The following is a 27,494-nucleotide window of genomic DNA, read 5'->3' as shown; positions in this document are numbered from 1 at the left end:
GTTGTATCAGTCTTTCCGGGTGGGAGAGATGGTGTGTGGCGTTGGGTTGCTGCATACCGAGTCAGTCATCGTTCCATCACTGCTGCACGGCTTGTTTCATAGTTGATCTTCCATGGGTTGGGAGGCTCGTACCCTGATATCATTGATACAACACAGAGGTGACACACAATATTATATAGCAGTTCACATTGTGCCATTCAGTTCATTGACTGTTTTCGCCCAAAATCAAATCCCCTTGAGGCACACATCAGACTCCTCCATCCTCCCGCATCACCCACCAAGTGCACCCAGGTCCTTGAGCAAAAGCAATCCCACGAAAGGGTTTGCCTTTGCCGGAGGCAGGAAGAACCCAGACTGTTTTGCCCAGCATATTTTTCACGTACTCTACAGGGACTCTATCCCCTTCCACAGTATGTAGGATTTCTGACTGGGCAGGGCCAGCTCGGTTGGCAGATCCCCTCGTGTTGACTAACCACGTGGCTTTTGCTAAATGTGTATCCCAGTGCTTGAATGTTCCACCCCCCATTGCTCTCAGTGTAGTTTTTAACAGTCCATTGTATCGTTGGATTTTCCCAGAGGCTGGTGCGTGATAGGGGATGTGATACACCCACTCAATGCCATTCTCTTTGGCCCAGGTGTCTATGAGGTTCTTTCGGAAATGAGTCCCGTTGTCTGACTCAGTTCTCTCTGGGGTGCCATGTCGCCACAGGACTTGTTTCTCAAGACCCAGGATAGTGTTCCGGGCAGTGGCGTGGGGGACAGGATATGTTTCCAGCCAGCCAGTCGTCGTTTCTACCATTGTAAGCACATGGCGCTTGCCTTGGCGGGTCTGTGGGAGTGTGATATAGTCAATTTGCCAGGCCTCCCCATATTTATATTTCAGCCATCGTCCCCCATACCACAGAGGCTTTACCCGCTTCGCTTGCTTGATTGCGGCGCACATTTCACATTCGTGGATAACCTGTGCAATAACATCCATGGTCAAGTCCACCCCTCGATCACGAGCCCACCTGTATGTTGCATCTCTCCCTTGATGGCCTGAGGTGTCATGGGCCCACTGAGCTAGAAATAGTTCACCCTTATGCTGCCAGTCCAGATCCACCTCAGCCACTTCAATCTTGGCAGCCTGATCTACCTGCTGGTTGTTTCGATGTTCTTAAGTGGCCCGACTCTTGGGGACGTGAGCATCCACATGACGTACCTTTACAACCAGGTTCTCTACCCGGGCAGCAATATCTTGCCACAATGTGGTGGCCCAGATGGGTTTGCCTCTGCGCTGCCAGTTGCTTTGCTTCCATTGCTGCAGCCAGCCCCACAAGGCATTTGCCACCATCCAGGAGTCAGTATAGAGATAGAGCACTGGCCACTTTTCCTATTCAGCAATGTCTAAGGCCAGCTGGATGGCCTTTACCTCTGCAAACTGGCTCGATTCACCTTCTCCTTCAGCAGTTTCTGCTACTTGTCGTGTAGGACTCCATACAGCAGCCTTCCATCTCCGGTGCTTTCCCACAAGGCGACAGGACCCATCAGTGAACAGGGCATATTGCTTCTCATCTTCTGGCAGTTTGTTATACAGTGGGGCTTCTTCAGCATGTGTCACCTCCTCCTCTGGTGATAATCCAAAATCTTTGCCTTCTGGCCAGTCCAGAATCACTTCCAAGATTCCTGGGCGACTGGGGTTTCCTACTCGAGCCCGCTGGGTAATCAGTGCAACCCATTTACTCCACGTAGCATCAGTTGCATGGTGTGTAGAGGGGATGTTTCCTTTGAACATCCAGCCCAGCACTGGCAGTCGGGGTGCCAGGAGCAACTGTGCTTCAGTACCAACCACTTCTGAAGCAGCTCGAACCCCTTCATATGCTGCCAATATCTCTTTTTCAGTTGGAGTATACCGGGCTTCGGACCCTCTGTATCCCTGACTCCAAAACCCTAGGGGTCGACCCCGGGTCTCCCCATGTGCTTTCTGCCAGAGGCTCCAGGTAGGGCCATTCTCCCCGGCTGCAGTGTAGAGCACATTTTTTACATCTTGTCCTGCCCGGACTGGCCCAAGGCCTACTGCATGGACTATTTCTCGTTTAATCTGTTCAAAGGCTTGTCGTTGCTCAGGGCCCCATTTGAACTCATTCTTTTTCCGGGTCACTTGATAGAGAGGGCTTACGATCATACTGTAATTTGGAATATGCATTCTCCAAAAACCCACAACGCCCAAGAAAGCTTGTGTTTCCTTTTTGCTAGTTGGTGGAGACATGGCTGCTATTTTGTTGATCACATCCATTGGAATCTGACGACGACCATCTTGCCATTTAATTCCTAAGAACTGGATTTCTCGTGCAGGTCCCTTCACCTTACTTTGTTTTATGGCAAAACCAGCTTTCAGAAGGATTTGGACTATTTTCTCTCCTTTCTCAAAAACTTCTTCCGCTGTGTTGCCCCACACAATGATGTCATCAATGTATTGAAGGTGTTCTGGAGCTTCTCCCTGTTCCAGTACAGTCTGAATCAGTCCATGGCAAATGGTAGGACTGTCTTTCCACCCCTGGGGCAGTCGATTCCAGGTGTACTGGACGCCCCTCCAAGTGAAAGCAAACTGTGGCCTGCACTCTGCTGCCAGAGGGATTGAGAAGAATGCATTAGCAATATCAATTGTGGCATACCACTTGGCTGCCTTTGACTCCAGTTCGTATTGAAGTTCTAGCATGTCTGGCACAGCAGCACTCAACGGTGGAGTGACTTCATTCAGGCCACGATAGCCTACTGTTAGCCTCCACTCTCCATTAGACTTCCGGACTGGCCATATGGGACTGTTAAAGGGTGAGTGGGTCTTACTGATGACTCCTTGGCTCCTCAGTTGGTGAATGAGTTTATGGATGGGGATCAGAGAGTCTCTGTTGGTGCGATATTGCCGCTGGTGCACTGTTGTGGTGGCGATCGGCACCTGTTGTTCTTTGACCTTCAGCAACCCCACAACAGAAGGGTCCTTTGAGAGACCGGGCAAGGTAGACAGCTGTTCAGTTTCCTCCGTCTCCAAGGCAGCTACACCAAAAGCCCACTTGTAACCTTTTGGGTCCTTGAAATACCCTCTCCTGAGGTAGTCTATGCCAAGGATGCACGGAGCCTCTGGGCCAGTCACAATCGGGTGCTTCTGCCACTCATTGCCAGTTAGGCTCACTTCGGCCTCCAATACAGTTAGCTCTTGGGATCCCCCTGTCACTCCAGCAATGCTGATGGGTTCTGCCCCTATATAGTTTGATGGCATTAAGGTGCAGTGTGCGCCGGTGTCCACTAAAGCTTTATACTCCTGTGGGTCGGACGTGCCAGGCCATTGGATCCACACAGTGCAGTAAGCCCGGTTATCCCTTTCCTCCACCCGGCTGGAGGCAGGGCCCCTCTAGTCCTGATCATGGCACTCACAACTCACTTCCTGTAAATGTGAATCAGGAGTCCCTCTATTACACTTAGAAATAAAATCTGCGCTTCTACTCCTCTGTCTGGGGACTTGCTCGCTGGACACTGGAGCAGCAGCTTTCCTGGAAGAGCCTCCCTGAGGGACTGTTCTTCCTTGCAATTCATGTACTCGTGCTGTAGGGTCGAAGTAGGCTTGCCATCCCACCTCATCATGTCCTCTCCGTGGTCACGCAGGTAGAACCATAGGGTGGCCCGTGGTGTGTATCCCCTTCTTTGAGCCAAAGGACGCTTATTCCTAACAGCTGAGACACTACTCTGTCGAGGTGGGGAGTAGGACAGATCTTCTTTGAGTTGCTGGACCTCTTGGGATAGTTTCTCCACAGCAGAGACAAGCGAGGAAGAGATATTTGTGTCGTAATCCCGGAGTCTATCAATCACCTCTGCCACCGTTGGTGTCTCATCATCTTTCCAGGACATCACTGCCAATGAGTTTGCATGCGAAGATGGTGCGCTCCGTACAAACTTCCGCCACATGGGTCGTGTGCACTCGGCTTCATCTGGATCTTTGGATGACCGTTGATCGTCCAGGTCACCATAAATCACCTCAAACACAGCTAATTCCCTTAGATACTGGATGCCTTTCTCCATAGTTGTCCATTTTCCTGGGCGATATGTAACATCTTCTTTAAAGGGATACCTTTCCTTCACTCCAGACAGGAGTCGCCTCCAGAGGCTGAGGGCTTGTGTTTTTTTTCCAATTGCTTTGTCAATGCCCCCTTCCTCAGAAAGGGATCCCAATTGTTTGGCTTCTTTTCCCTCTAGTTCCAGGCTACTGGCCCCATTATCCCAGCATCGGAGCAGCCAGGTGGCAACGTGCTCACCTGAAGGACAGCTATAATCTTTTCGCATATCTCGCAACTCACTTAAGGACAGGGACCTAGTGGTCTCTATTTCATTTATTACTTCTCCCTCCTCTCCCCGCGATGGCCCTGGTTCTTCATCATCCCGTTCTAAACGAGTTGATGTCCGCTTCCAATATTTCGTCTTGTGTATGGGATCAACTGATACTGGTACGGGTTTATTTTCTGAGCTAGCTCCGGTACTTGTCCTGGGGGTTTGAGTGGCTGCAGTGCCTGTCCTCAGGGCTGGATTGTCTACAGTGCCAGTCACTTTGCATTTCAATCCAGAGACATTCTCTTCCCGTTGGGGGCACTGAATACTGTTGAGCAGGGCTCGGTATGCATGGGCCAGACCCCAGCTTGTTGCAGTTATCTGTGTCTCTCTGGAGTTCCCAGGGTAACAACATACTTTCTCCAAATATTCTACTAGTTTCTTAGGATTCTGCACTTGTTCGGGGGTGAAACTCCAAAACACTGGGGGTGCCCACTGCCCTAGGTATTTGCCCATGCTATCCCACATGCCCTGCCACTCGTAACTATCAAGCCTCGGGGCAGATTTCTGGGTGATATTCTTAAGTTGCTTAGTCAAAACCGAAACAACATGCCCAAAAACTAACAATAAGTGCACCTTAACCACCCAAGGATGTTCAAGATACAAAAACATTGTTGTAACAAAGGCACAGACATCATAGAACAAAGTTGCAACGGTATTATTCTGTATTTCCTCCATATAAAATATCTCAGAGGAGGAGGTACAATTGCTAATTGCCTCAACAAGGTGGTATCCAAAGTACAGTAACGGTTTTAGCAGAAACCCCAAATACCAGATAAAGCTGAAAACGAGTGTTTGTATAACAAATCTTGTAGGCAAAACGTTACTAATCACAGCAGAACACAGCAGACTCAACAAACCAACACCGATTTTTAACACCAACTGCAAAAAGGACAACATGGTGCTGGGACCAGCAGCTGTTGTTATCTCCAACCCTTGAGCCCCACGTTGGGCGCCAAAAAGACTGTTGTAGTTTAGCGGCAGCTCAGCCCCACACAGTCGCTCGCTCACTCCCCCACCGGTAGATGGGGGAGAGAATCAGAAGGGTAACGCTCGTGGGTTGGGATAAGAACAGTTTAATAATTAAAATTAAAAGAAACAACAGTAGAAATGCAATGTAAAGGAGAACAATGAGAGGCGCAAATCCCCGGGGGAGGGGGAAGGGAGGGGAGAGGGGGAACGAACCGCCGAAACAAACCGCACGCGCCGCAGCCGCCCGCCGACCCGACGCTGCGCCGCCGCCGCGCTGCCACTGCCCCCCCTCAATATATTGGTCATGGTGTCACATGGTATGGAATGAACCTGCCATTGTCCAGTTGGGGTCAGCCGTCCCCACCATGGCCCTGCCCCTCCCAGCCCCGCCCTCCCCCCGCCACGCGGCAGAGCGTGGGAAGCTGGAAAGGTAGCCGACCCCCACAGTGAGGAGAATTAACCCCTTCTCAGCCAAAACCAGCACACTAATGTTCTGCATATGTCCCATGTACCTGTCTTGCAGACTGATACCTTGTCTAAGCACAGTTAGTAACCAAAAATCGATGTTTTGCTGTCCCCTAGATGTCTCAATTAGATGAATATAGTAGGAGAACAGAAGGCCTACTGAAGTGATTGTGCCTGTTCCAAGCTGCAGTGGTGGCAGCCATTTTAAAAATGACAGGAAGAGGTTTTTACTGGAGCCCAGTGTCAGCACGTTTGTTCATCATTTGGGAATACTTCAACATTTTGGCCAATAACCACAGACATTCCAAGAAGGATTTAAGCAGCTCTCCTTGCAGCGAGAAGCCACATAACCGTTTACTTGAATGCCAATGTTCCTCAAGCCTTTGAAACTCTCATCTTTTTGGCTGCAGTAGGACAGAGGGAGAACAGGGCAACTGCCACCTCAGCAAAGGGCAGATGGTGGTAGATCAGGGTTGACTCCTGCTAGGTGGAGTGAGGAAAAAAACTGTTGGATGTCCTGGGAAAATGCTTTAACTGTTAAGCAATTGCATGTGAAGCAAGAGTACTTGTGGGCATCGTCTTCAGATACATGTTCTAGGTGTGGATTGTGAGCAAGTTGCCAAAGACTTCAGGACTTATCTGTGATCTTAATGCTTCCCTTTTGTCTGACTCTAGGCAGCGAAACTCAGGAAATAGATTTTGATTCTTGTTGTAGGAGTGCCCCCTGCATGCTCAGATTTTCTGTCAATAGAAATGTGGAGTCCTGTATTCTGTTCTGGGCCTGAGGAGAGCAGAGGCCTGCAGTTAGGCACCTTGGCTATTAAGTTGCTTTCTTGATTTTGCCTTTGCTAAGCGCACAAGGCAATATAATACCTCAGCAAACACACTAAGTTCATTTTAAAAATAAAATACTGCTTTCTTATATCTGAACACTGAAACTCTTCAAGCCTCTTTATGGCTTCCTTGCTAGTTGTGAATTTTCTTTAATATTTCTCATATGATGTGGGCATTGTTGTGAGTGATGGTAACAGCATTGTAGGACTTAATTTTTGTATTTACATATTTATCAAAATAGTATAACAGTCATGGTGCAAGTACCATGCATTTCTCTTCCCAATACATTGTTTGGGGGAGCTTCCTCTGGCTCAAACCGTAACTTCTTTTGAAATATCTTATAGGAATCACTGCATGCCTTAGGTATGTAGTACGTGGTGCTTCTTTGAATTTTCATATTCCTCATCTTAAGAGATAGTCTCTTGTTTGGACATGGATGAAGTTCAATGGATTCTCTTTTTCACCAATTTTCTGCTAGGTAGACATGGCTTGGGCTGCAACAGGAGTTGTTCTGGGTGTAGCGGCTTCCCTGCATTGAGCACTTCACATTACGTATCCTGAGTTCATTTGTCTTCCGTGTAATTCATAGGGGAAGTTGTCCAGAAACAACTTCAGTTTGAAATGAGGTATTAAAAGATCCTGTAACCGTTGTTCTAAGAGTAATCTCTTTGCCAAGTTAGCATATTTTTCAAGGAGCCTGGACTGGACAAGACAAATGTCTTGCAGAGCTAATCCCTCCCCCTCACTACCCTGAATACCCACTAGTTTGAGAAGGTTAATCAAAATGTTGCATTCTTTTTCAGCTGTCCTTCAGTCACAAAACAGCGCACTCATGCGGTAGCAATAGCTGCTCACCCACTTGGAGGATGACGGACTGCTTGAAAAAAATTATTTGACTTAACCCTTGGTAGCTGTACATGTTAGCCTGTGGGAGAAGCTTTCACCACACCTACTGTGACTAATAGTGGTTAGAGAACTTGAGATAAAGGTCATTTTTTTAATGTCTGGTGCTAGTCCTAAAATGTGTACGCCAAGCTCTGTTTGTCTTTTGAAAGTATGATCTTCTGTGAGATTGCTAACTGCTCTTAACAAACCAATTTGTTGTGGATAGATCAGCCAGTATCGTGATGGATGTGTCTTCCTATAAAGATACTTTGACCTTTGATGCTTCTGATTCTGCTCAGGTTTGTTGAGGATGATACAGAATGATAATCTGTGAAACTGCATTGGGTGTCATCTTAACCCACTATATGATATTGCTTACTAATAAAAAAACAGAAAAAAAGAAAAAAATGGTGTGACATGAAATTGAGATGAATCTGTTAGGTTGTTCATTCCTTATGTAACTTGTAAGTAAAAGAAAAGTATTTAATAGCTTGACATTGTTCCTGGTCTAGAAGACCATGCTAGTCATCTGTCTCTTTAGTTGGAACATTTCAGTGGTAATTTAAATATTAGAAAGGAATTGCTTGATTAACTGTTTTTGTAGGGACGGTATAATGAGAGTGGAAGACAGATGCTGATTTCTCAGCTAGACTGAGTTGCTGAACATACTTCATAGCTGCCTGCTACATGATGTGGTGCAACATCTCACTAGCTACCCGGAGCCCTGATTCTTTTCCTAAATGGATGTTTTGGGGACGTGTATTCCTAGTTATGCTTGCTTTACTCCGATAATAGAGTTTTGATCCTTTATTTCTTTCAGGAGGCGGTGGTCTTGTGTTCTCTGGAAAGCTTTTGTCAGAAAGTCCGAAGACATTTTCAGGTGTGATGTTCTGAGATGAAATACAGATAACTTATCTTCAACATGAGTTCACTCAGGCATGTAATGAACACGGTACTTTCAGCTGTGGGAATTTCAAAATTGCAACTTCTATCTCAGTTGAAGTGCTGTATTTACATTTTTGAAGATACTGCGAGAAACTGCAAAAAAAAAAACCAACCCCAAACCAGCAATCAGAAAACTTTTTTTGATATAATAGTGTAACAAATTAAGGCAGTGTAGGAATTCCAAGTTATCATTTCAAGAATGCCATCTTAAAGTACAAACATCCATGTCCTCAGAGCTTGTGGGTCAACATGATAGTCTTTTTTCTTTGTTGTTGTTGGTTTGTGTGTTTTGTGTTGGTTGTTGTTGGATTTTTTGTTTGTTTGTTTGTTTTTCCTGCCTGGTTATTCTCTGGGGAGCTGCCATTGTGAATGCTGTTGTACATCTGTCACCCTCACTAGATGCAGGGCATCTAGAAGTCACTGTTTTTGATGGCTTTTTTTGAACATATGATTGTGGGGAGTAAATCTGTTGTGCTTCATCTTATCTCTCTCAAACTCTGAAGCACTCTTACTGGAGATACAAACTGCAGCTGCTGAAAGCTGTGGTGTTATGTTGGGAGTGGGGAACCGTAGGGCAAGTTTCCCAGCAAAGCTGTTAGCTCATGATTTCCATAGGCTGCTTTTGCATGCTCCCTGCCTTCAGTCTCTCTAGCATGAGACTTGTGGCCAGCTCCCTGCTGACTCTGAAGTGAGGCCGAGCTGTACTGCATGCCTTTTCTTTCTCAGTCCTGGACACCATCTCTGCACTGCTTGACCTTGCCATTTAGAAGCTTACAAGTTTGCAGGCTGCTGTCCACCTGACTTTGAACAGAGAGTAAAAGACTCCTTGATAGGGTCTGCATCTGAACAGACCCTATGGACAACAAGAAAAGAAAGAAATATTTTACTTCTGCTTGGTTTCCATGGCATCCTGGAAAAATTCCTCTTGAACTTTGAGGTGCTATCCTTCCAGTATCTCCTAGCATTAAGAGAAAAATAAAGGTAACGCTGATTGGCTACTTTATTTTGTCTGACAGCACTGGGCTAGCATGTCAGGATTTGGGAGATGGGAGGAGGATAAAGTGCTTTGAAGAGGCCCGCTTATGTTCAACAAACTGCCTCCAAAGGCAAAAATATAGATATGTGACCAGGAAGAAGTGTGCCTTTAGAAAAGGCAACAGAAGCATATACTGTTCATCAAGATGACTTATTGGCCTGGCGCTACACAAAATTGGAAGAAACTAGCTACTGGCCCTGAAATGAGCAATGGGTGGCTCAGATGTTAGGCTATAACAGAGTATCTTTTGTACCTCATGTTCCACTTCTGCATCCCCTGTGGACATGTTTAAAGTTTAAGCTGAAGTAAATGGGAGTTGTTCAATGACTTTTTTTGTTTTCCCACAGTGTTAGAGTGGTTAATTGTATCCTGTGCCTCCTGCTTTTCTGGCTATTTTGATGTGTTTATTTTCTAGCATACATCCATTTATAAGGAAGGTTACTTAAGTAATTTTCCTCAGTTCAGGTGCTGCATTTTGTATTTGATGTATAAAATTCTATGTAAACTTTATTCATAAAAGGGTTCTGATTGTGAGAAGCTGTGTAATGGTTCCTGGTTTGTATTCCACTAAATATGCACATACATAAACATTTCTTTCTTGTATGTAGTATGTCCTGAATGTGTGTGTGGGGAAGAGGGAGGCGGGGAAAGAAGGTACAGTTACTGTTTTGAGCAAGTAATCTTTGTGTATGCTTGAAGAAAAAAGGTCTGCTTCTGGATTCTGGGGGGAGAGGGTAAACAAGGATTTTTTTTTTAATGAATATAAAACCAATTACTTAAAAGTAAATCGAAGGGGTTGGAGACAACTCGGGGAAGCACTTATTATGGGAGCTGAGTGCCCCAGCTGCCAGTTTTGCTATTGTTTTGTTGAGTTTGTACTGAGAAACCTGTGCTTTCTTTTCTGGAGTCCTGGGCTCTTTTAGACATTACTTAATATCCTTTTCCTAGACTTAACAGGCTCTGTTTCCCCTTTGAAGAATGGGAGAATCTGTTAGCAAACTAACTGCCCACCTGTACTTATAATGTGTAAATATTCATTTACTCTGGTTGCTAATACTACCCTTTAACAGAACTTCCTTAGGGGTCTGCTTTTTTACCCCAGTGTCTCACAGAATGGTTTCCATGGAAGAATCTTGTCCAGCTCCTCTTAAGGATGAGTGCCACTGCGATCTGTGTAAATTGTTTTTAAGAGGAATTCGCACTTGTATTTCTTTATTTGGCATTGCTCAGGATACTAGCTCATCCTTCTAGCAGGCACTTAGAAAAATCATTATTTCATACTGAATTACTGAATTCTTTACATTTTCTGTTGCAATAAAATGAGATCAGGACCTCTGTGTTACTTCACATCATTCACAAGCAGGAATGAACTGCTATAGCTTTGAGTCAGGCCATTTGAATGTGTATGCCTGGTTATGTATATTTAAGTGAATAGGTGACATTTTGTCACTGTAATATGGGATGATGGAGATGCAAGTAAAAAGATTGGTCAATTCTGCAGGGATGCAAAATGATGTAGGATTCAAAGAGGAGCAGGGTAGATATCTCATGAAAGTAACTTAACATTTGCATTGTTATTGCAGATCTCTAATGTTTTCTAAGCGAGCATAGTGCAAATAACCAACTTTTTCCCTGCCACCCATGGGGAAAAGAAACCATGAGCAACATACATTTCAGTATTTGAGACACTTAGGTCAGCCAAACTACATCTTACAGTATGCTTTTGTTCAGACAGCTGGCTGTACAGCTAGCTGAGGTGCTGTTTGCAAAGACAGGTAGTATAATTAGGATTGCTGCTGGCTGGTACATAGACATTTTAGGCTGTAGCAGGGAGAAATTCTAATTGCCAGTATATAGAAAGGATGGTCAAGTCAGAAAATAAAAGGAGCTACACATATTTTCATTTGAAACCCAGAGTTAAGGAAACCATGATCAGGCAGATTTGGTAGGAGCTGTTGCCTGTGCTGAATACAATACTGTATGTAAGCCAACAAACGTTTTTTAATTGCTGACTTTGATTCATCTGTATTACACCTAAGCCTTTCAAGTCAGTCTTTCCTGTTACTGTTGTCTTTGAGACCCTCTCTGAGCTAGCTCCAAAGGTTTGGTATATCTCCCTCCCAGCTTTATGGTTTCTTGAACCCCAGTTGCATCAGGAAGGAAGAAGATAACTGTTATGAGAGGAAGGATCCTCTTTCATCCATCAGTCAATTATTTTGTCAAAGTTAGTGTCAGTGGAGTAATGGACAGTGTCTTCACAGGAGTGCAACTTCAATCCAGCTACACCAGCGATGAACCAGAGCCTAAGTCAATATAGCTGTGTTCTCCCGTTAGTTTCCTGCTCTGTATGTTGCTGTATAGAGTCTTGGATCTAAGATCTTGCATAGCAAGATTTAAAACAAACAAAGTTAGTATGCAAGGTACAGATCTTCAATTTGGACAGTACTTACATATACTTGCTTGGATCTACAAATCAGAACATCTGGCTTTTAACTGTGCTGAGAAACCAAACCTAATTAAGCAGCCTAGGTTGAGTACCCACCTGAGGTGGCTTTATTAGTTGGCATCTGGACATCAGTGAGGGGATTGTGGACTGTTTTGCATAGCTGTATCTCTAGCTACTGAAGTTTCTAATTCAGAATTACTGCCACTGCAAGCCAGGATGCAAATTACTTTCTATATTCACTAAGATGGGGTTGTACTGTCACAGACTATCATTAATATGCTGGTTGGCAATGGTTATCTTATCCTGTTCAGCCTTATCCTGTTTTGGTTTTTTTTCCACCTAGATGAGTCAGCATCCTTTGCCACCTAATCATATTGCAAATACAAGAATCTATTTTTGGGCAACGTGTTAAGATGACGTCTATCTCTATTTTCAGACTTTTGATTGTGACTATAGTGTGTTACCTTTTCATTCCATGTAGCTCATATCTGGTTATTAAGCATTTTGATATGGACTTTGATTCCTCCAACAGGGATATAATATGTTAAAGCAAGCAATCATATTGTGTGTCGCACAAACCATGTTTGTCCATGTTCATTCTTCATGGGCAGTTCAATAATTCATCTGTATTTAAACAGGGACTTGATAGTCCAGTTTTGTAGTAGGCTTACATATACCATTATTCCACTAAGATAGCTTGCTCTGTTGCTGCTGATTGGGAACATCATCCGTGATATGTAGACTAGGTGATACAAATAGTTTTTGGTTATCTTTGACATTTAGGTTTTTCCTGTGTCCACACTTTTCTTTCATGTGTCAGTATTTTTCTGTTTTATTAAAGAAAGGCAGTTTTGGCACTTTGTCTCAAAATTGTGAAGTATTGCTACAGCTCTTTGCTGTTTAGGTAATTTCTTGCCCAGAGTAGAGTTTTTTGGAACTCAGACTTTCCTGTTAAAGGAAATGATGAAATGGAAGAAGTGAAGGCATACTGTGTGCTGTTCCATGCTGATAGCCACATTAAAGAATCTTCTTGCCAGAACTGTACAATATCATCTGAGATGCTGCTCCTTATAAGCAGATGAAAAGTCAGGTTGAAATGCCAACTCTTGTAACCCTCTCCACTTAAGGAAAGGTTCTGTCCAACGGAAGTCTCTTCGATTCCACCCAGTAACAACTTGTCTGACCCATTCTTCACCACATCAGTCCTCTGGTCAGTCCAGAGACAGGAATTGTGGGACTAAGTTGTCCCAGGTTTAGTGTGTAGCAGCTTAACCAGATGTCTGCTAGGCTTTGACTTTTCCCTAAAAATCCCTGCGTCTCAAAGAGTAGTTCTTATTCTTTGCAAGTATCCTTTGAGCATTTCTCCTTTCTCTAGGAAAGAGTTTTCTTTTGTTAGAACTTCAAAACACCTGGGAAACTGAGCCAATTTGATGCTTTATATCCCTGAAATCCCTTGTAATAAATTCATTTATTTTGTGGGGTCAGCAAAAGCAGCAATCTAGTATTCAAGCAAGCTTGCTCTGGGAGTGCTGGAGGCCACAGAACATGGTGATTTGCTAATCTAAGCTAGTGTTGAAAAGAGAAAAATATTAGCTTTTGTATAGTTGACCTCATTTCTGTCAAACAAATTGTTTTGAGAGCAGCAACAAAAATGCTCCTTGGAATGAAAGTGTCTGCTCTGATGGGAGGATGTATATTAGCTTCAAGCTTGTATTTTGGAGCTTATTTAAGTGCTGTCTACACAGGAAAGATTTAAGTACAGCTTGGATGTAGGAGCTAAATTATATTTTTGAAACAATGGCTTACCAGTGCTGCAGTATACAGTGAATTCAAAACCAAAAACCCCTGTTTGGTAAAACATGAAGCCCGAAGTGTACTTCTAGACTTCGGTTTGAGGGCAGTCTGCTTTCTAAAGGTGAAATAGTGATATGTCTTGGTTGCCTCCCCCCTAATAAATTAAACGTGCCTGGGAATGTTCCCGGGCAGCGGGGCCAACTGGCTTGGGACTGCCTCGTCCGTACTCTTAAACTCTTAGCTACCAGGGCAGGGTGGCTGCATCTGAACCGCCAGGGCAAGTGGTCCTAATGGCGTGCGACTCAAACCTGGGAACTGTCTGGGAGAACACTAATCGGCACAGCCCACTGCTGGGGAATGTCCTAGCTGCCTTCTAGCATACACGATCATGTTCCAGGGCCTGGGAATGTTTCCAGACAAGACTTGACTTATAAGTACAGATGTTAGTCCTTGATTCTTCCAAATTCTTTATGGACTAGGCATAGGAGAACTATTCACATCACAAGGGATTTGGGACTCTTCTGAAAGGTTTAGGAGAGGAGAATGCCTCCTATTTATTTTGGGGCAGTAATTCTGAACTACTAAAAAATCTGTACCTCTTGACTCCCTTTTAGATGGTTTTAGTGGTGGTTCAAACATCTTTCAGAATGCAGTCACCTTCTTTCCAGCCACTACCTCTCTGGGATGAGTAGGAGTGTCTGCCCTCTGTCCCACTATTGCTTGCGTATGAATGAACATACTGTGGCCTTTCACAAAGTGCTGTGTATGAAGTATGCTTTTTATGATTGTGAGGAATTTCATTCTGATTTGGGGGGGGTGTGTGTGTGAATATTAAGAGCCCTAGTTTACTGTCTGGGTGACGTAGGGCTGGGGGAGCATCCTTGTATCTTTTAGGCAGTGGATCTTTTATGAGAATGGGAGAGTGGAGAGGCCACTTTGTTTCCTGAGATGTTTCTTCCAGTGAACAGTAAAAGCTGTGTTGAGCTGACTTTATTGAACATACAGGATGATTTCATGCAGGCTCTTCAGTGTTTGTGGATTATTGGAATTGGAGCATAGTCCTGTCGTGGTTTAGCCCCAGTCAGCAACCAAGCATCACGCAGCCGCTCACTCACTCCCCCCTGGTGGGACGGGGGAGAGAATCAGAAGAGTAAAACTGAGGCAACTCATGGTTTGAGATAAAGACAGTTTAAAAGGTAAAGCAAAAGACGCGCGCGGAAGCAAAGCAAAACAAGGAATTCATTCACTACTTCCCATGGGCAGGCAGGTGTTCAGCCATCTCCAGGAAAGCAGGGCTCCATCACGCGTAACAGTTACTTGGGAAGACAAATGCCATCACATCAAACATCCCCCCCCTTCCTCCTTCTTCCCCAGCTTTATATACTGAGCATGACGTCATATGGCATGGAATATCGCATTGGTCAGTTTGGGTCAGCTGTCCCAGCTGTGTCCCCTCCCAGCTTCTTGTGCACTCGGCAGAGCACAGGGAGCTGAAAAAGTCCTTGACCAGTGTAAGTGCTACTTAGCAACAGCCAAAACATCTCTACATTATCGATCACCACTGTTTCCAGCAAAAATCCAAAACATAGCCCCATACTAGCTACTACAAAGAAATTTAACTCTATCCCAGCTGAAACCAGGACAAGTCCTAGTGTAGATGAGCCAGTAAAACATTGATATTAATCCCAGCTGTACATACATCCTGGGAGACCGCGTATCATGTAAGCTGCTAAATATCGGGGCAGTTTTGCTCTACCTGATCACCTTTTCTGTACCTCCTGGCCTGCCCTCCCTCCATGGTGCCCTGAGTTTCACTGTAAGCTATGGCTCTGTCATACAGTCACATCAGGATACTGTTTGTCTTTCCGTAGGTTATGGTATATGCTGTCAGCTTTGATAGTTGGAATAATTAGAGAGGAGAGATTAACAATATAAAATACTGTTCTTGTTCATTGTGCTTTGTCAAGGGCTACAAAATTTTACTTTTTCATGTGTTGTGTTAAAAGTCTTGTGTAGCAACTGCGTGGCATGTTGCATTTACACCAGTGAGGCACCCCACAATTTTGGGAATGTGTAATCTGTGTGACAGCATCAGCTTTGGATCAAAGGTAGTAAGCTGTCAGAGCTGACTGTGTCAATTAATACGCAGCAGGCTTTGTGTCTGCTGATTTTTCTTCTAATTTAATGTGTGTGATGATCTGTTTTACCAGCAGTAGTGATGCATATTTAAGGACACAATACAGTGCAGGGATGCTTCCTGGTGTCCCACAGGCTGCCTGTGTGTCTTCAGGGCAACTATTTAAATCCTTAGGCTACTTTTGGCATCCCACCATCCCGGAGGCATCTTAGGAATATGAAAAAGAGAGGTTGCAGGCTCTGCTGATGCAGTGATGGTCAGTATCACCCTGAAAGTGGCTTTAAGTACAGTGCTGTGCTGTCTGCTCTTTTGTTTCATAACACTACTGAATTTTTCTGTGTAGGGGTGAGAAACAAATACCTGCTTCGTTTTTCTCCCCTTGAACACTCAGTCCAAATTCATGAGTGTATCAGCTAAGTTTAGCTTAAATTTCAATAGCAAAGCCTATATTTAAAACCAGGAATTTAGTGAACTTGAATCATAGAATTGTTAAGGTTGGAAAAGACCTCTAGGATCATCAAGTCCAACCATCAACCCAACACCACCAGGCCTCCTAAACCATGTCCCAAAGTGCCAAGTCTACACATCTTCTGAACACCTCCAGAGATGGTGACTCCCCCACCTCTCTGGGCAGCCTGTGCCAATGCCTGACCACTCTTGCAGTAAAGACATTTTTCCTACTATCCAATCTAAACCTCCCCTTGCACAACTTGAGGCCGTTTCCTCTCCTGTCACTAGTGACTTGGGAGAAGAGACCAACCCCCACCTCACTACAACCTCCTTTCAGGTAGTTGTAGAGAGCGATAAGGTCTCCCCTCAGCCTCCTCTTCTCCAGACTAAACAATCCCAGCTCCCTCAGCCACTCCTCATCAGACTTGTCCTCCAGACCCTTCACCAGCTTTGTTGCCCTTCTCTGGACATGCTCCAGCACCTCAAGGTCCTTCTTGTACTGAGGGGCCCAAAACTGAACACAGCATTCAAGGTGCGGCCTCACCAGTGCCGAGCACAGGGGCGCCATCCCTGCCCGGCTCCTGCTGGCCACACTATTCCTGATACAAGCCAGGATGCTGTTGGCCTTCTTGGCCAAACTTCAGGCTTTGTAATTAGTGACTGGAGTTGTAAGTTGCTCATCAACTGAATTCTCTTAATTTCTGAGGTGCGAAGTCCAGTTGTGTGTTACTTGTGTAAAATAAACTGTCAGGTTTTAGTGGTCACAGAGCAAGGCTGTGATAGAGCTGAGCTTGATTTATGATTCTGAAAATGTGCTGCCCGTTTACAAGTCCATGCTGTTTTCTTGATTTACTTAAATCTGCTGCTGCTTTTTAGTTCATGCCTGTCAGTGGAGGCTCCTTTTGTTGTGATCTTGTCATTGAACTAGTTTGGTAAAGAACTGCTTGTCTTTACTTTCCTCCTGCTTGATTTAGCAATTAAAGTTTTGTTATTCTGTAATTAAGACTTAAAATACTGTACTGTAAAACTGTGTTAAACTTTGTGTTTTGTATACAGTGGAAGAGAATATTTAGTTTTTTAATCAAGGAGAGTATAGAAAGCAGTGGGGAAGTATCAGCTACAATGTGCTTTTCTTCAGTGTCCGAATTTTCCTTTTTTGAGAAAAGCAGCAAATTAGTATGTGCATGGAGAATGAGACTAATGCTGAAGTGGTGGTACCTGAAAGTTAGGTTGTGATGTTCAGTTTCAGATACACATGGCCTTTGTTTGAAGACTTAGGGAAGCTTATGTTTAAAAACAAACAAAAACAAAAAAAAATCCAGAAACTACCCTTTAAAATTGAAATTTGTTACCAGCTAGGCTGAGGAAGTTTTGCCTGTTTTAAGGAGCATTACAACTGTATTGACTACTTAACCAGAGAACTTGTTCACCTCTTGAAACCATTATCATTTACCTTGAATCATGTATTCCATTTTGATAGCCTCTTTCATATAGAAAATATAGCATGAGATGTCAGTTTAAATGCAAGTCTAACAATGCTCTATCTTCTATGTGAAAGGAAGTATTCTGTACATTTTTCCGTGTTTGACATCATGGTGTTTTGAATAACCATGTTCCATATTCATATCAAGTTTTTGTTTTTGTTTTCAATTTATGCACAGCACTTGCTCTGAAATTTGGGGACTGAGTACACCAAACACGATAGATCAGTGGGATACAACAGGCCTTTACAGCTTCTCTGAACAAACCAGGTGAATATTCTGCCCTCTCTCACATCATAGAAGTCTTGTGGGAGGGATTGGCTTTGGAGGGTCTGTAATGGGATGCTTTAGCTGTAAAAGACTAAAATGCTTCCTAGGCCTCTCATGGTACAGCATTTTAAAATATTTGCTTGCCAGTGTAGAAATCCAAGTGTTCTCAGCTGATGTTTTGACCAATGAAACTCTAATCCTGGAATATTCCTTTTTCATGCCGGTGCCATTGAAAGAATGGGAAGACTTGTTAAATGCAAGCTCTAATGTGATTTGGTATTTATATTAACAAAGTTGGGATGCTTAATTCTTTAGACCTAATCTTACAAAGTCTTTAAACTGCTTTGTATGCCACAAGCTTTCAGTTAAATCTTGCTAATTGGCTCAGATATGAGCTACTAAAGAATTGTTTGTAAATTCTTAGTAGTTAATGGTGGGCAAATTCTACACAGGATCTTTATTTTTTCATGTCACATTGCTTGATTTGTGTATTGAGGTTTGTCTCCCATCCCATAACAATCATAAACATCTGCATTTGTGTAAGCATATGCAGTCTGTCTTAAAACTAGCAAAACCTTTTCAGCTGGTAGCGAGGCAGATGAAGTCAAGAAGATAAACTGTACAGCCCTTACAAGATGTGCATTCATGCTTCTTGCATTACAGTTATACTGTCATGTGGATCACTTGGGCAGCTGACTGCTTATAGGCTTATTTGCAGTCCTGTGGGAGTTCTTATGCTTAAAGCCATAAAGCATCCACGCCACAGCAAAGCTGTGAGGTTTAGCAGCGGAAGGGACTGTTAAGTGTGTGATTTTATTTTATTTTTTTGTAACAACTGTCTTCTGCATTTAAAAAAATGTATATGAAGCAATCACCCTAAATACTTGGCTGGAGGTAAAGTGGCTTTTAATGAACTCTAAATTCACTGGCAATAATTTGAGCAGCTCAAAAATAAGTTGACACACTGCTTGATACCATAATTTTTATCACATTTGAAGCCTTTTAACAAAAGTATAAATGTCACTAACAGTGTCAATCCACTGAATTCTGAGAATAAATAAACTACTCATCCTGTGTGTGTACACTGTTGCTTGAGCGATTAAGAGACAGCATGCCGTCTGTAAACGCTTCTCAACATCTTTCCCATATAGATCTCTCGATGGCCGACTACAGGTATCTCATCGTAAAGGATTGCCACATGTTATTTACTGTCGTTTGTGGCGCTGGCCAGATCTTCACAGTCACCATGAACTTAAAGCAATTGAAAACTGTGAATATGCTTTTAATCTTAAAAAGGATGAAGTGTGTGTAAACCCTTACCACTACCAGAGAGTGGAGACACCAGGTAGGACGACTCCTTCTGCTTCTGACTTTCTATAGCAGCATCTGTACGTACTTGTTCAGCATAATGTTTTAAATGAAAAATAGAGAAAGATGATGCCTTTTCTTGCCAGAAGTGCAAGACTATTAGAGATACAGCTTTTGAGAATACCATCCCCTGAAAGTTTTTGATAATAAAGATACTGAAAAATCTTTACTTTACAAATGTGTTGAATAATGTGATAAACACTTCCAGTACTGCTAGCAGTTTCCAGCTGGCTAAGTACAGTCCGGCATGACAAGGAGAATAAGAGATGACTTTCCTTTGCTAATGTAGAATAGTCTTACTCGAGGCATCTCAGGAATCTCTTTCTTCCAGTAACTCACAGTACAACTGCAGTATTAGCAGTACTAAGAGTCAGAAAATTTCAAAACATCTGAACAAATTGTTAGAAGTTTTAGATATTTTTTTAAGCTCTCCCAAGTGTGTGTTTTGAGGGTCTTATTAATGCTTTGAATTTTGCTTTTCCAGTCTTGCCTCCCGTACTAGTGCCACGGCACACCGAGATTCTAACGGAGCTTCCGCCTCTCGATGACTATACCCATTCCATTCCTGAAAACACTAACTTTCCAGCTGGAATTGAACCGCAGAGCAATTATATACCAGGTATTTTCTTAACTGCCACCGCAAACAGTACACTTATCATTGTACCACTGGAACAAAGATGGTAGTTTCATCCTCCTAAGTGATCAAATTAATTGAAAGATGCACCAATAAATTAGATTTAGTTGATTTAATGTATTAATTCCAATGGAAATACATTCTGCTGTGCAGAACACAATAGCTTACTTGGGTTCAATAGCTTATTTAAGATTTAAAATGCTAATGAGTACAAAGTAGACTTTCCCCTGATGCTTTAAGCCTGTTTTGCAAACATATAGGGGTTGCCAAATGCTGTGTATTGGAGACTGAGTAGCTGCTGCTCAGTCTCACCACATGTAGTATGTGGAGAAAACTTTAAGTTGCAAAACACTGGCTTAAAAAGTGTTTTGATCTGTAGTTCACAATCGATCAAGGTCTACTTTGTGTATTTGTTACTATTATGTGCATACAGTTTTGTCTTTTTAGTATGAAAGAACAACCTAACAATATTGAACTGTTAAAGAATTCCTCCTCCCCGTCTTTGCCTCTTCCCCACCACAAAACAAATACCAAGACTAATCTGCTACAGTGCACCCGAAAGCCCGTACCCTTATTGAAACATAAAATCAGTCACCTTTGTTTCCTGCCCCAACTTCCTGTTTCCTGTCGCTTCAGGAAGTTGCCTGGAGTGTAAAACCAAGCAAAGCTGAAGTTTTCTCATAAATGTTTAATGCAGCTATGTTATGAACAAGCTGAAAATTCAGATCTGGACTCTCACGAAGAATAAGAGGACTTCCTTGAAACTCAAATATGTGCAATGTACAAATTGTATCTATGTGTCAACAGGATATTGCTTGTGGTTTTTTTAAATGTATCCAAGAATTTAAATGGACCCAAAAAAATTTTAATTAATTTGATCTCATTTGTTTAATTTGTGCCACATCTGTTGGCACCTAGGGACAGCAGATCTTTAAAGAGCAATTTAAGGTGCCTAGAAGTTGGTGTTGCTTTCTTAGCTTATGTATACTTTTTTGATTCAGTCTGAGGGCTGTTGATAGCATTTGCAAACAGCTTACTGGAAAGCCACCGTTTGAAAATCCAGTGCTATGGTAATGAGTGAAAGCAACTAGGTAGTTATTTGCAAAAAGTCTTGTTCAAGGTGATTGCGGGAACTTCAGAAGGGCAGACATTGGATTGTTAAGGCGTCTGGTTAACAGAGTCCCTTGGGAGGCAGTCCTGAAGGGCAAAGGACTCCAGGAAGGCTGGATGTTATTGAAGAAGGAAGTCTCAAAGGCGCAGGAGCAGGCCGTCCCCATGTGCCGTAAGTCGAGCAGGCGGGGGAGAAGACCGGCTTGGCTGAACAGGGAGCTTTGGCTGGAACTCAAGAAAAAAGGGAGAGCTTGCCACCTTTGGAAGAAGGGGCAGGTGACTCAGGAGGACTACAAGGATGTTGTGAGGTTATTCAGGGAAAAGATTAGGAAGGCGAAGGCCCAGCTGGAACTTAAACTGGCCGCCACCATTAAAGATAACAAAAAATGTTTTTATAAATACATCAGTGACAAAAGGAGGGCCAGGGAGAATCTCCCTCCTTTGTTGGATGTGGAAGGTAACCTTGCTACAAAAGATGAGGAGAAGGCTGAGGTACTTAATGCTTTCTTTGCCTCAGTCTTTAATAGTCAGACTGGTCATCCTCAGGGTTGTCAGGCCCCTGTGCTGGGAGATAGAGATAGTATGCAGAATGAAGTCCCAGTGGTTGAAGAGGTGGCAGTCACCGACCTGCTTCTTCACCTGGATGTTCACAAGTCCATGGGGCCGGATGGGATCCACCCAAGGATACCGAGGGAGCTGGCAGAGGAGCTCACCAAGCCACTCGCCATCATTTATCAGCAGTCCTGGTCAACCGGGGAGGTCCCAGATGACTGGAAACTAGCGAATGTGACACCCCTCTACAAGAAGGGTTGGAAGGAGGATCCGGGGAACTACAGAGCTGTCAGCCTGACCTTGGTGCCGGGAAAGGTCATGGAGCAGATCATCTTGAATGCCATTATGCAGCACATGCGGGACACGCAGGGGATCGGGCTCAGCCAGCATGGGTTTATGAAAGGGAGGTCCTGCCTCACTAACCTGGTCTCCTTCTATGATAAGGTGACCCGCTTAGCGGATGAGGGGACGGCTGTGGACGTTGTCTACTTTGACTTTAGTAAGGCCTTTGACACTGTCTCCCACAGCATTCTCCTGGAGAAACTGGCTGCTCACGGCTTGGACGAGTGCACTCTGCGCAGGGTAAAAACTGGCTGGACGGCCGAGCCGAGAGAGTGGTGGTGAATGGAGTCAAATCCCGTTGGCGGCCAGTCATGAGTGGTGTTCCCCAGGGCTCAGTGTTGGGGCCGGTCCTGTTCAATATCTTCATTGATGATCTGGATGAGGGGATTGAGTGCACCCTGAGTAAGTTTGCAGATGACACCAAGCTGGGTGGAAGTGTCGATCTGCTGGAGGGCAGGAAGGCCCTACAGAGGGACCTGGACAGGCTGGATTGATGGGCCGGAGCCAACGGTATGAGATTCAACAAGGCCAAGTGCTGGGTCCTGCACTTTGGTCACAACAACCCCATGCAATGCTACAGGCTTGGGGGAGGAGTGGCTGGAGAGCTGCCTGGAGGAAAAGGACCTGGGGGTGTTGGTTGACAGCCGCCTGAATGTAAGCCGGCAGTGTGCTCAGGCGGCCAAGAAGGCCAATGGCCTCCTGGCTTGTATCAGGAATAGTGTGGCCAGCAGGAGCAGGGAGGTGATAGTGCCCCTGTGCTCGGCACTGGTGAGGCCGCACCTCGAGTACTGTGTGCAGTTTTGGGCCCCTCACTACAAGAAGGATGTTGAGGTGCTGGAGCATGTCCAGAGAAGGGCAATGAAGTTTGTGAAGGGTCTAGAGGACAAGTCTGATGAGGAGCAGCTGAGGGAGCTGGGGTTGTTTAGCCTGGAGAAGAGGAGGCTGAGGGGAGACCTTATCGCTCTCTACAACTACCTGAAAGGAGGTTGTAGTGAGGTGGGGGTCAGTCTCTTCTCCCTAGTAACAAGCGATAGGACGAGAGGAAATGGCCTCAAGCTGCGCCAGGGGAAGTTTAGGTTGGATATTAGAAAAAACTTCTTCACCGAAAGGGTTGTCAAACATTGGAACAGGCTGCCCAGGGAGGTGGTTGAGTCTCCATCCCTGGAGGTACTTAAAAGAAGGGTAGACATGGTGCTTGAGGATATGGTTTAGTGGTGGACTTGGCAGTGATAGGTTGGTGGTTGGACTTGATGATCTTAAGGGTCTTTTCCAACCTTAACGATTCTATGATTCTATTCTCATGATCTTCAAATGTTTATGCAGCTAACCGCACCTTGCCTCAATCTCTTTGTCACTGACACCCTCCTGTTGTACTCATATCATGGCATCTTTATTTAACCTTGCTAACTTAATCTTGAATACTTAACTAGGTTCTGATAGGTCTTGTGTGTCTTGACAGCTTGCTTCAGAGAACCGTTTTCTTTAGCGGTAGGCCAGACTAACAACCATGCTAGTTTTGCACCACGATACTGTCACAGTACTTGGTCTGCAGAGAGGTTGGTCTCACCTACAGCTGGGAAGATGACGATCGTGAAGGTGCAAGATGGCCTTTGGGGCTGTGCATTCCCTTTCAGGTTATGGATGTGCTGATCTGCATTGTTCAGACTTCTGGCAACATTCGAGCTCTGCTAAGAATTTTTAATGCTGCATCTGGGCATTTATTTCCAGCTGTGGTGGTGTTCAACCTCTGACCCTAAAACAGTATTAATAGTACTAGGTGGAGGAAGTCTTCTCTGTTCAGATGGAGACTAGACATGGAAAATAATCTGTGCCAAAGAGCCTGGATTGGCAACTGGAAACAAGAGGCATGGTTTGGATTGGAAATGGTTATTGACCTTTTACCATGGCTGTGGGTTTAACTATAACAAGTGATTTGGAGATGGGCGGAGTCCACTTTATCACAATGAATTCTATAAAAATGTTCAAAACAAGTATGACTTTTGTCATCGTACTTGCTAGTAAAGATTTCCTTTAATCTTCCTTTTAAATTCTCACTTGAATTTTGTCACATCTATATTTAGCACACTAGTTTCACAGAGTGAACCAGAGATATAATTCTTTCAGTTCATTTTTATTTAATCAACTGACTTAATCTAGTTTCCTCTTGCTGACTTCCTTCTGATTGTGCTACATTGCTTTAAATCTCAGACATGATATTTGATATAATTTGATTTTAATTCTTAAGCAAAAGGCTTTATCTTTAAATTTTTGCTGTTTGGTAATAATGTAATTAAACTTGTTTAATCTCTCAGATTCTGAGGCAATTGTAGAGGTAGTTAGCTTCAAACACTTTCACTAAAAAAAATCCAGGTTTTGCCTTTAATATATAGGAAAAGACATTTGCCCAGTTCAAAGAAAATTATTTCCTGAAAGGCAGTTGGTTAACTCATCATCTGGATTACAAAGTGAATTTTGAATGGAGAAAAGGAACAGCCATGTTCTCCTGGGTTTTGAAGATATTTATGTGGAATTAGACACAGTTTCTAGCATCAGAATGCTTCAAACTTGTTACTGAGTTTACTCTGGTCTGTGAAATTCCATCTTTAAAGAAAGCTAGTTAAAAGAATATATAATTGTTTTAATAGAGCTTGGAAGTAATAGTGATAATAGAGCTTGTGCAGTGTAACTAGTTAGATAATATAGTTATTAATGAGTGAAATAAACTCTTGGGTATTGAAGAAAAATGGATTTGGGCACTGAACTGAAAAATAGCCTTTAAATCTAGCAACTTCTATGAGGCACGGGAGAGCATCTGATCTGATGGTTATGCTACATAAAGACAGCACACTCTTTTTTGTAGAAGCCACTAGATGGTTTTTTTCATTTGTAATTCTACTAAATGTGAAAGCTGTTGATCACAATTGCAAAATTGTTACTCATTGTAGTGAAAGTGTCTTGTATTAAATGGAACAAACAAGGATTATATGTTAATTGTATAACATTTGAGTGATTGACTGGCATACAAGGGATGATACATTTTACATAGACAATAAGGCAGGTAATGTGTTTGAAGCCCTGCTGAAGGCAAAAAGGGACAGCAAAATGAAATTCTAATTCAGTATTCAGGTATCATATGGAGCTCCTGAAGACCTGAGGACAAAAACCCCAAATGCTAAATCATACAAATTTCCCCAGTCATTGAACCAGTAAGTGGTTTGGGTTTTTTCCTTTTTTTTTCTTTTTTTTTTTTCTTTTTTTTTTTTTTTTTTTTGACAGAAACACCACCTCCGGGATATATCAGTGAAGATGGAGAAACGAGTGACCAGCAGTTGAACCAAAGCATGGATACAGGTAACATTTACTTTTCACTACTTTCAAGATTTGTTTCAGCTGGGATAGAGTTAATTTTCTTCCTAGTAGCTGGTACCGTGCTGTGTTTTGGATTTAGTATGAGAATAATGTTGATAACACACCGATGTTTTAGTTGTTGCTGGGTAGTGCTTGCACTGAATCAAGGACTTCTCAGCTTCTCATGCTCTACCAACTGAGAAGGCTGGAGATGCACCAGAAGCTGGGAGGGAGCACAGCCAGGACAGCTGACCCCAACTGGCCAAAGGGATATTCCAGACCATATGACGTCATGCTCAGTGTATAAACTGGGGAAAGCTGGCCAGGGGGCTGCTGCTTGGGGACTGGCTGGGCATGGGTTGGCGAGTGGTGAGCAACTGCATCGTGCATCACTTGCTTTGTATACTCTTTTAATAGTAGTAGTAATATTACTATTTTATTTTATTTCGCTTCTTAAACTGTTCTTATCTCAACCCACAAGTTTTCTCACTTTTACTCTTCTGATTCTCTCCCCCATCCCACCAAGGGGGGAGTGAGCAAGCAGCTGCATGGTGCTCAGTCACTGGCTGGGGTTAAACCACAACACTTGGGATTTGGGATTACTAGTTGTGATCCCTCTGCACAGCAGCATGAATTACTTATATCTGAAGGGTGGGTGTCACGACGATGGGACTGGACTCTTTCCAGTGGTGCCCAATGACAGGACAAGGGGCGATGGGCACAAGTTGGAACACAGGAAGTTCCACCTAAACATGAAGAAAAACTCCTTTGCTGTGCGGGTGCCAGAGCAGGGGCACAGGCTGCCCAGAGAGGTTGTGGAGTCCCTTCCCTGGAGACATTCACCCCCCACCTGGATGCGGTCCTGTGCCCCTGCTCTGGGTGTGCCTGCTCAAGCAGGGGGTGGGACGGGATGATCTCCAGAGGTCCCTTCCAACCCCCGCCATTCTGGGATTCTGTGAATTCAGCCCAAATGACAATGGCAGTAACACTCTGTACAACCTGGTGTTTTCTGTTTAAAATATCACTTTCAGTCTTCTGTGAACAAAATAATTTTTTGCTAGGGGAATGCTTTTAAAACATCCTGTGCCATATTAAGTACATTTCATTTGTTTCTTAACAAAAGCATACAGGTCTAATTAAGTCTTCATCAGAAAGCCTTAAAATAGATTTTAATAGTTGAGTGGTTTCAACTTACCCCTAACTTTACTTTCTGGAAACAGATTCATTGAAGCAAAATGTCTGTTTGGCCTAAACAAGTTACAGAAATGCTGCATTTTGAGAACCTGTCTCTTCAATCTTGACAGCCTCATCGCTTCTGCCATGTTTCAAATTAATGCTTGTATGGAAGGCTCTATTGGAAGAGTAATAGAAACATTAAGTGTTTGTGCCTTTGTATGAAAGGGTTTTTAGATAATCTGGTTGGCCTTAGACTTGGACAAAGCACAGTTAATGTGCTGGATAAGAGCCTCCTGCTATGTGCTGGCAGACTTGAGTGTGTGTTTAGTTAGCTAATGTTAGCAACCTTTTTCTGTTAATTGGAATTAACTGCACTAGTTTCTGCAAGAACTGCAATACTTTCCCACTATGTGACAATAAGTACCTTAATTAAAAAAGCCTGACATCAGCAGTCATTGTAGGAATGTTTCTGTGTAAAGCCTCCCTGTATTTTGCGTACTAGTGCACAAATTGTGGCGGAGAGTTCATGTTTTTCTGAGGTTTTTTTCCATCCTTCTTGTAGGAAAGAATAATTTCCTCAAATGAGGAAATCCAGCTTGTTCTTTTCTAGAGTGTCGTGGTTTAGCCGGCAGCTCAGCCCCACACAGTCACTCGCTCACTCCCCCACCAGTAGATGGGGGAGAGAATCAGAAGGGTAACGCTCGTGGGTTGGGATAAGAACAGTTTAATAATTAAAATTAAAAAAAACAACAACAGAAATGCAATGTAAAGGAGAACAACGAGAGGCACAAAGCCCCGGGGGAAGGGGGAAGGGAGGAGAGAGGGGGGACGAACTGCCGAAACAAACTGCACGCAACACAGCCGCTCACCGCCCGCCGACCCGACGCCGTACC

At 43.7% G+C, this 27,494-nt stretch overlaps 1 protein-coding gene across 3 annotated transcripts in view; it reads left to right on the top strand.

The window, feature by feature from the left end:
* The window catches only part of LOC142049898 (mothers against decapentaplegic homolog 2), a 70,977-nt gene that overhangs the window by 29,800 nt on the left and 13,683 nt on the right, over positions 1-27,494 (top strand). For 2 of the 3 annotated variants that reach the window (XM_075078073.1, XM_075078075.1), the window contains exons 3-6: positions 17,982-18,071; positions 19,223-19,416; positions 19,924-20,058; positions 25,354-25,428. In XM_075078073.1, the coding sequence (XP_074934174.1) occupies positions 17,982-18,071; positions 19,223-19,416; positions 19,924-20,058; positions 25,354-25,428 (494 nt within the window). The remainder of the gene's footprint in view (positions 1-17,981; positions 18,072-19,222; positions 19,417-19,923; positions 20,059-25,353; positions 25,429-27,494) is intronic. The other variant, XM_075078074.1, reaches the window with a different exon arrangement.

This window comes from Phalacrocorax aristotelis, chromosome W, assembly GCF_949628215.1.
Source record: "Phalacrocorax aristotelis chromosome W, bGulAri2.1, whole genome shotgun sequence".
Lineage (NCBI taxonomy): Eukaryota > Metazoa > Chordata > Aves > Suliformes > Phalacrocoracidae > Phalacrocorax > Phalacrocorax aristotelis.
The sequence above is the reverse complement of the archived record's forward strand: the minus strand, read 5'-3'. Positions and strand labels throughout refer to the sequence as shown.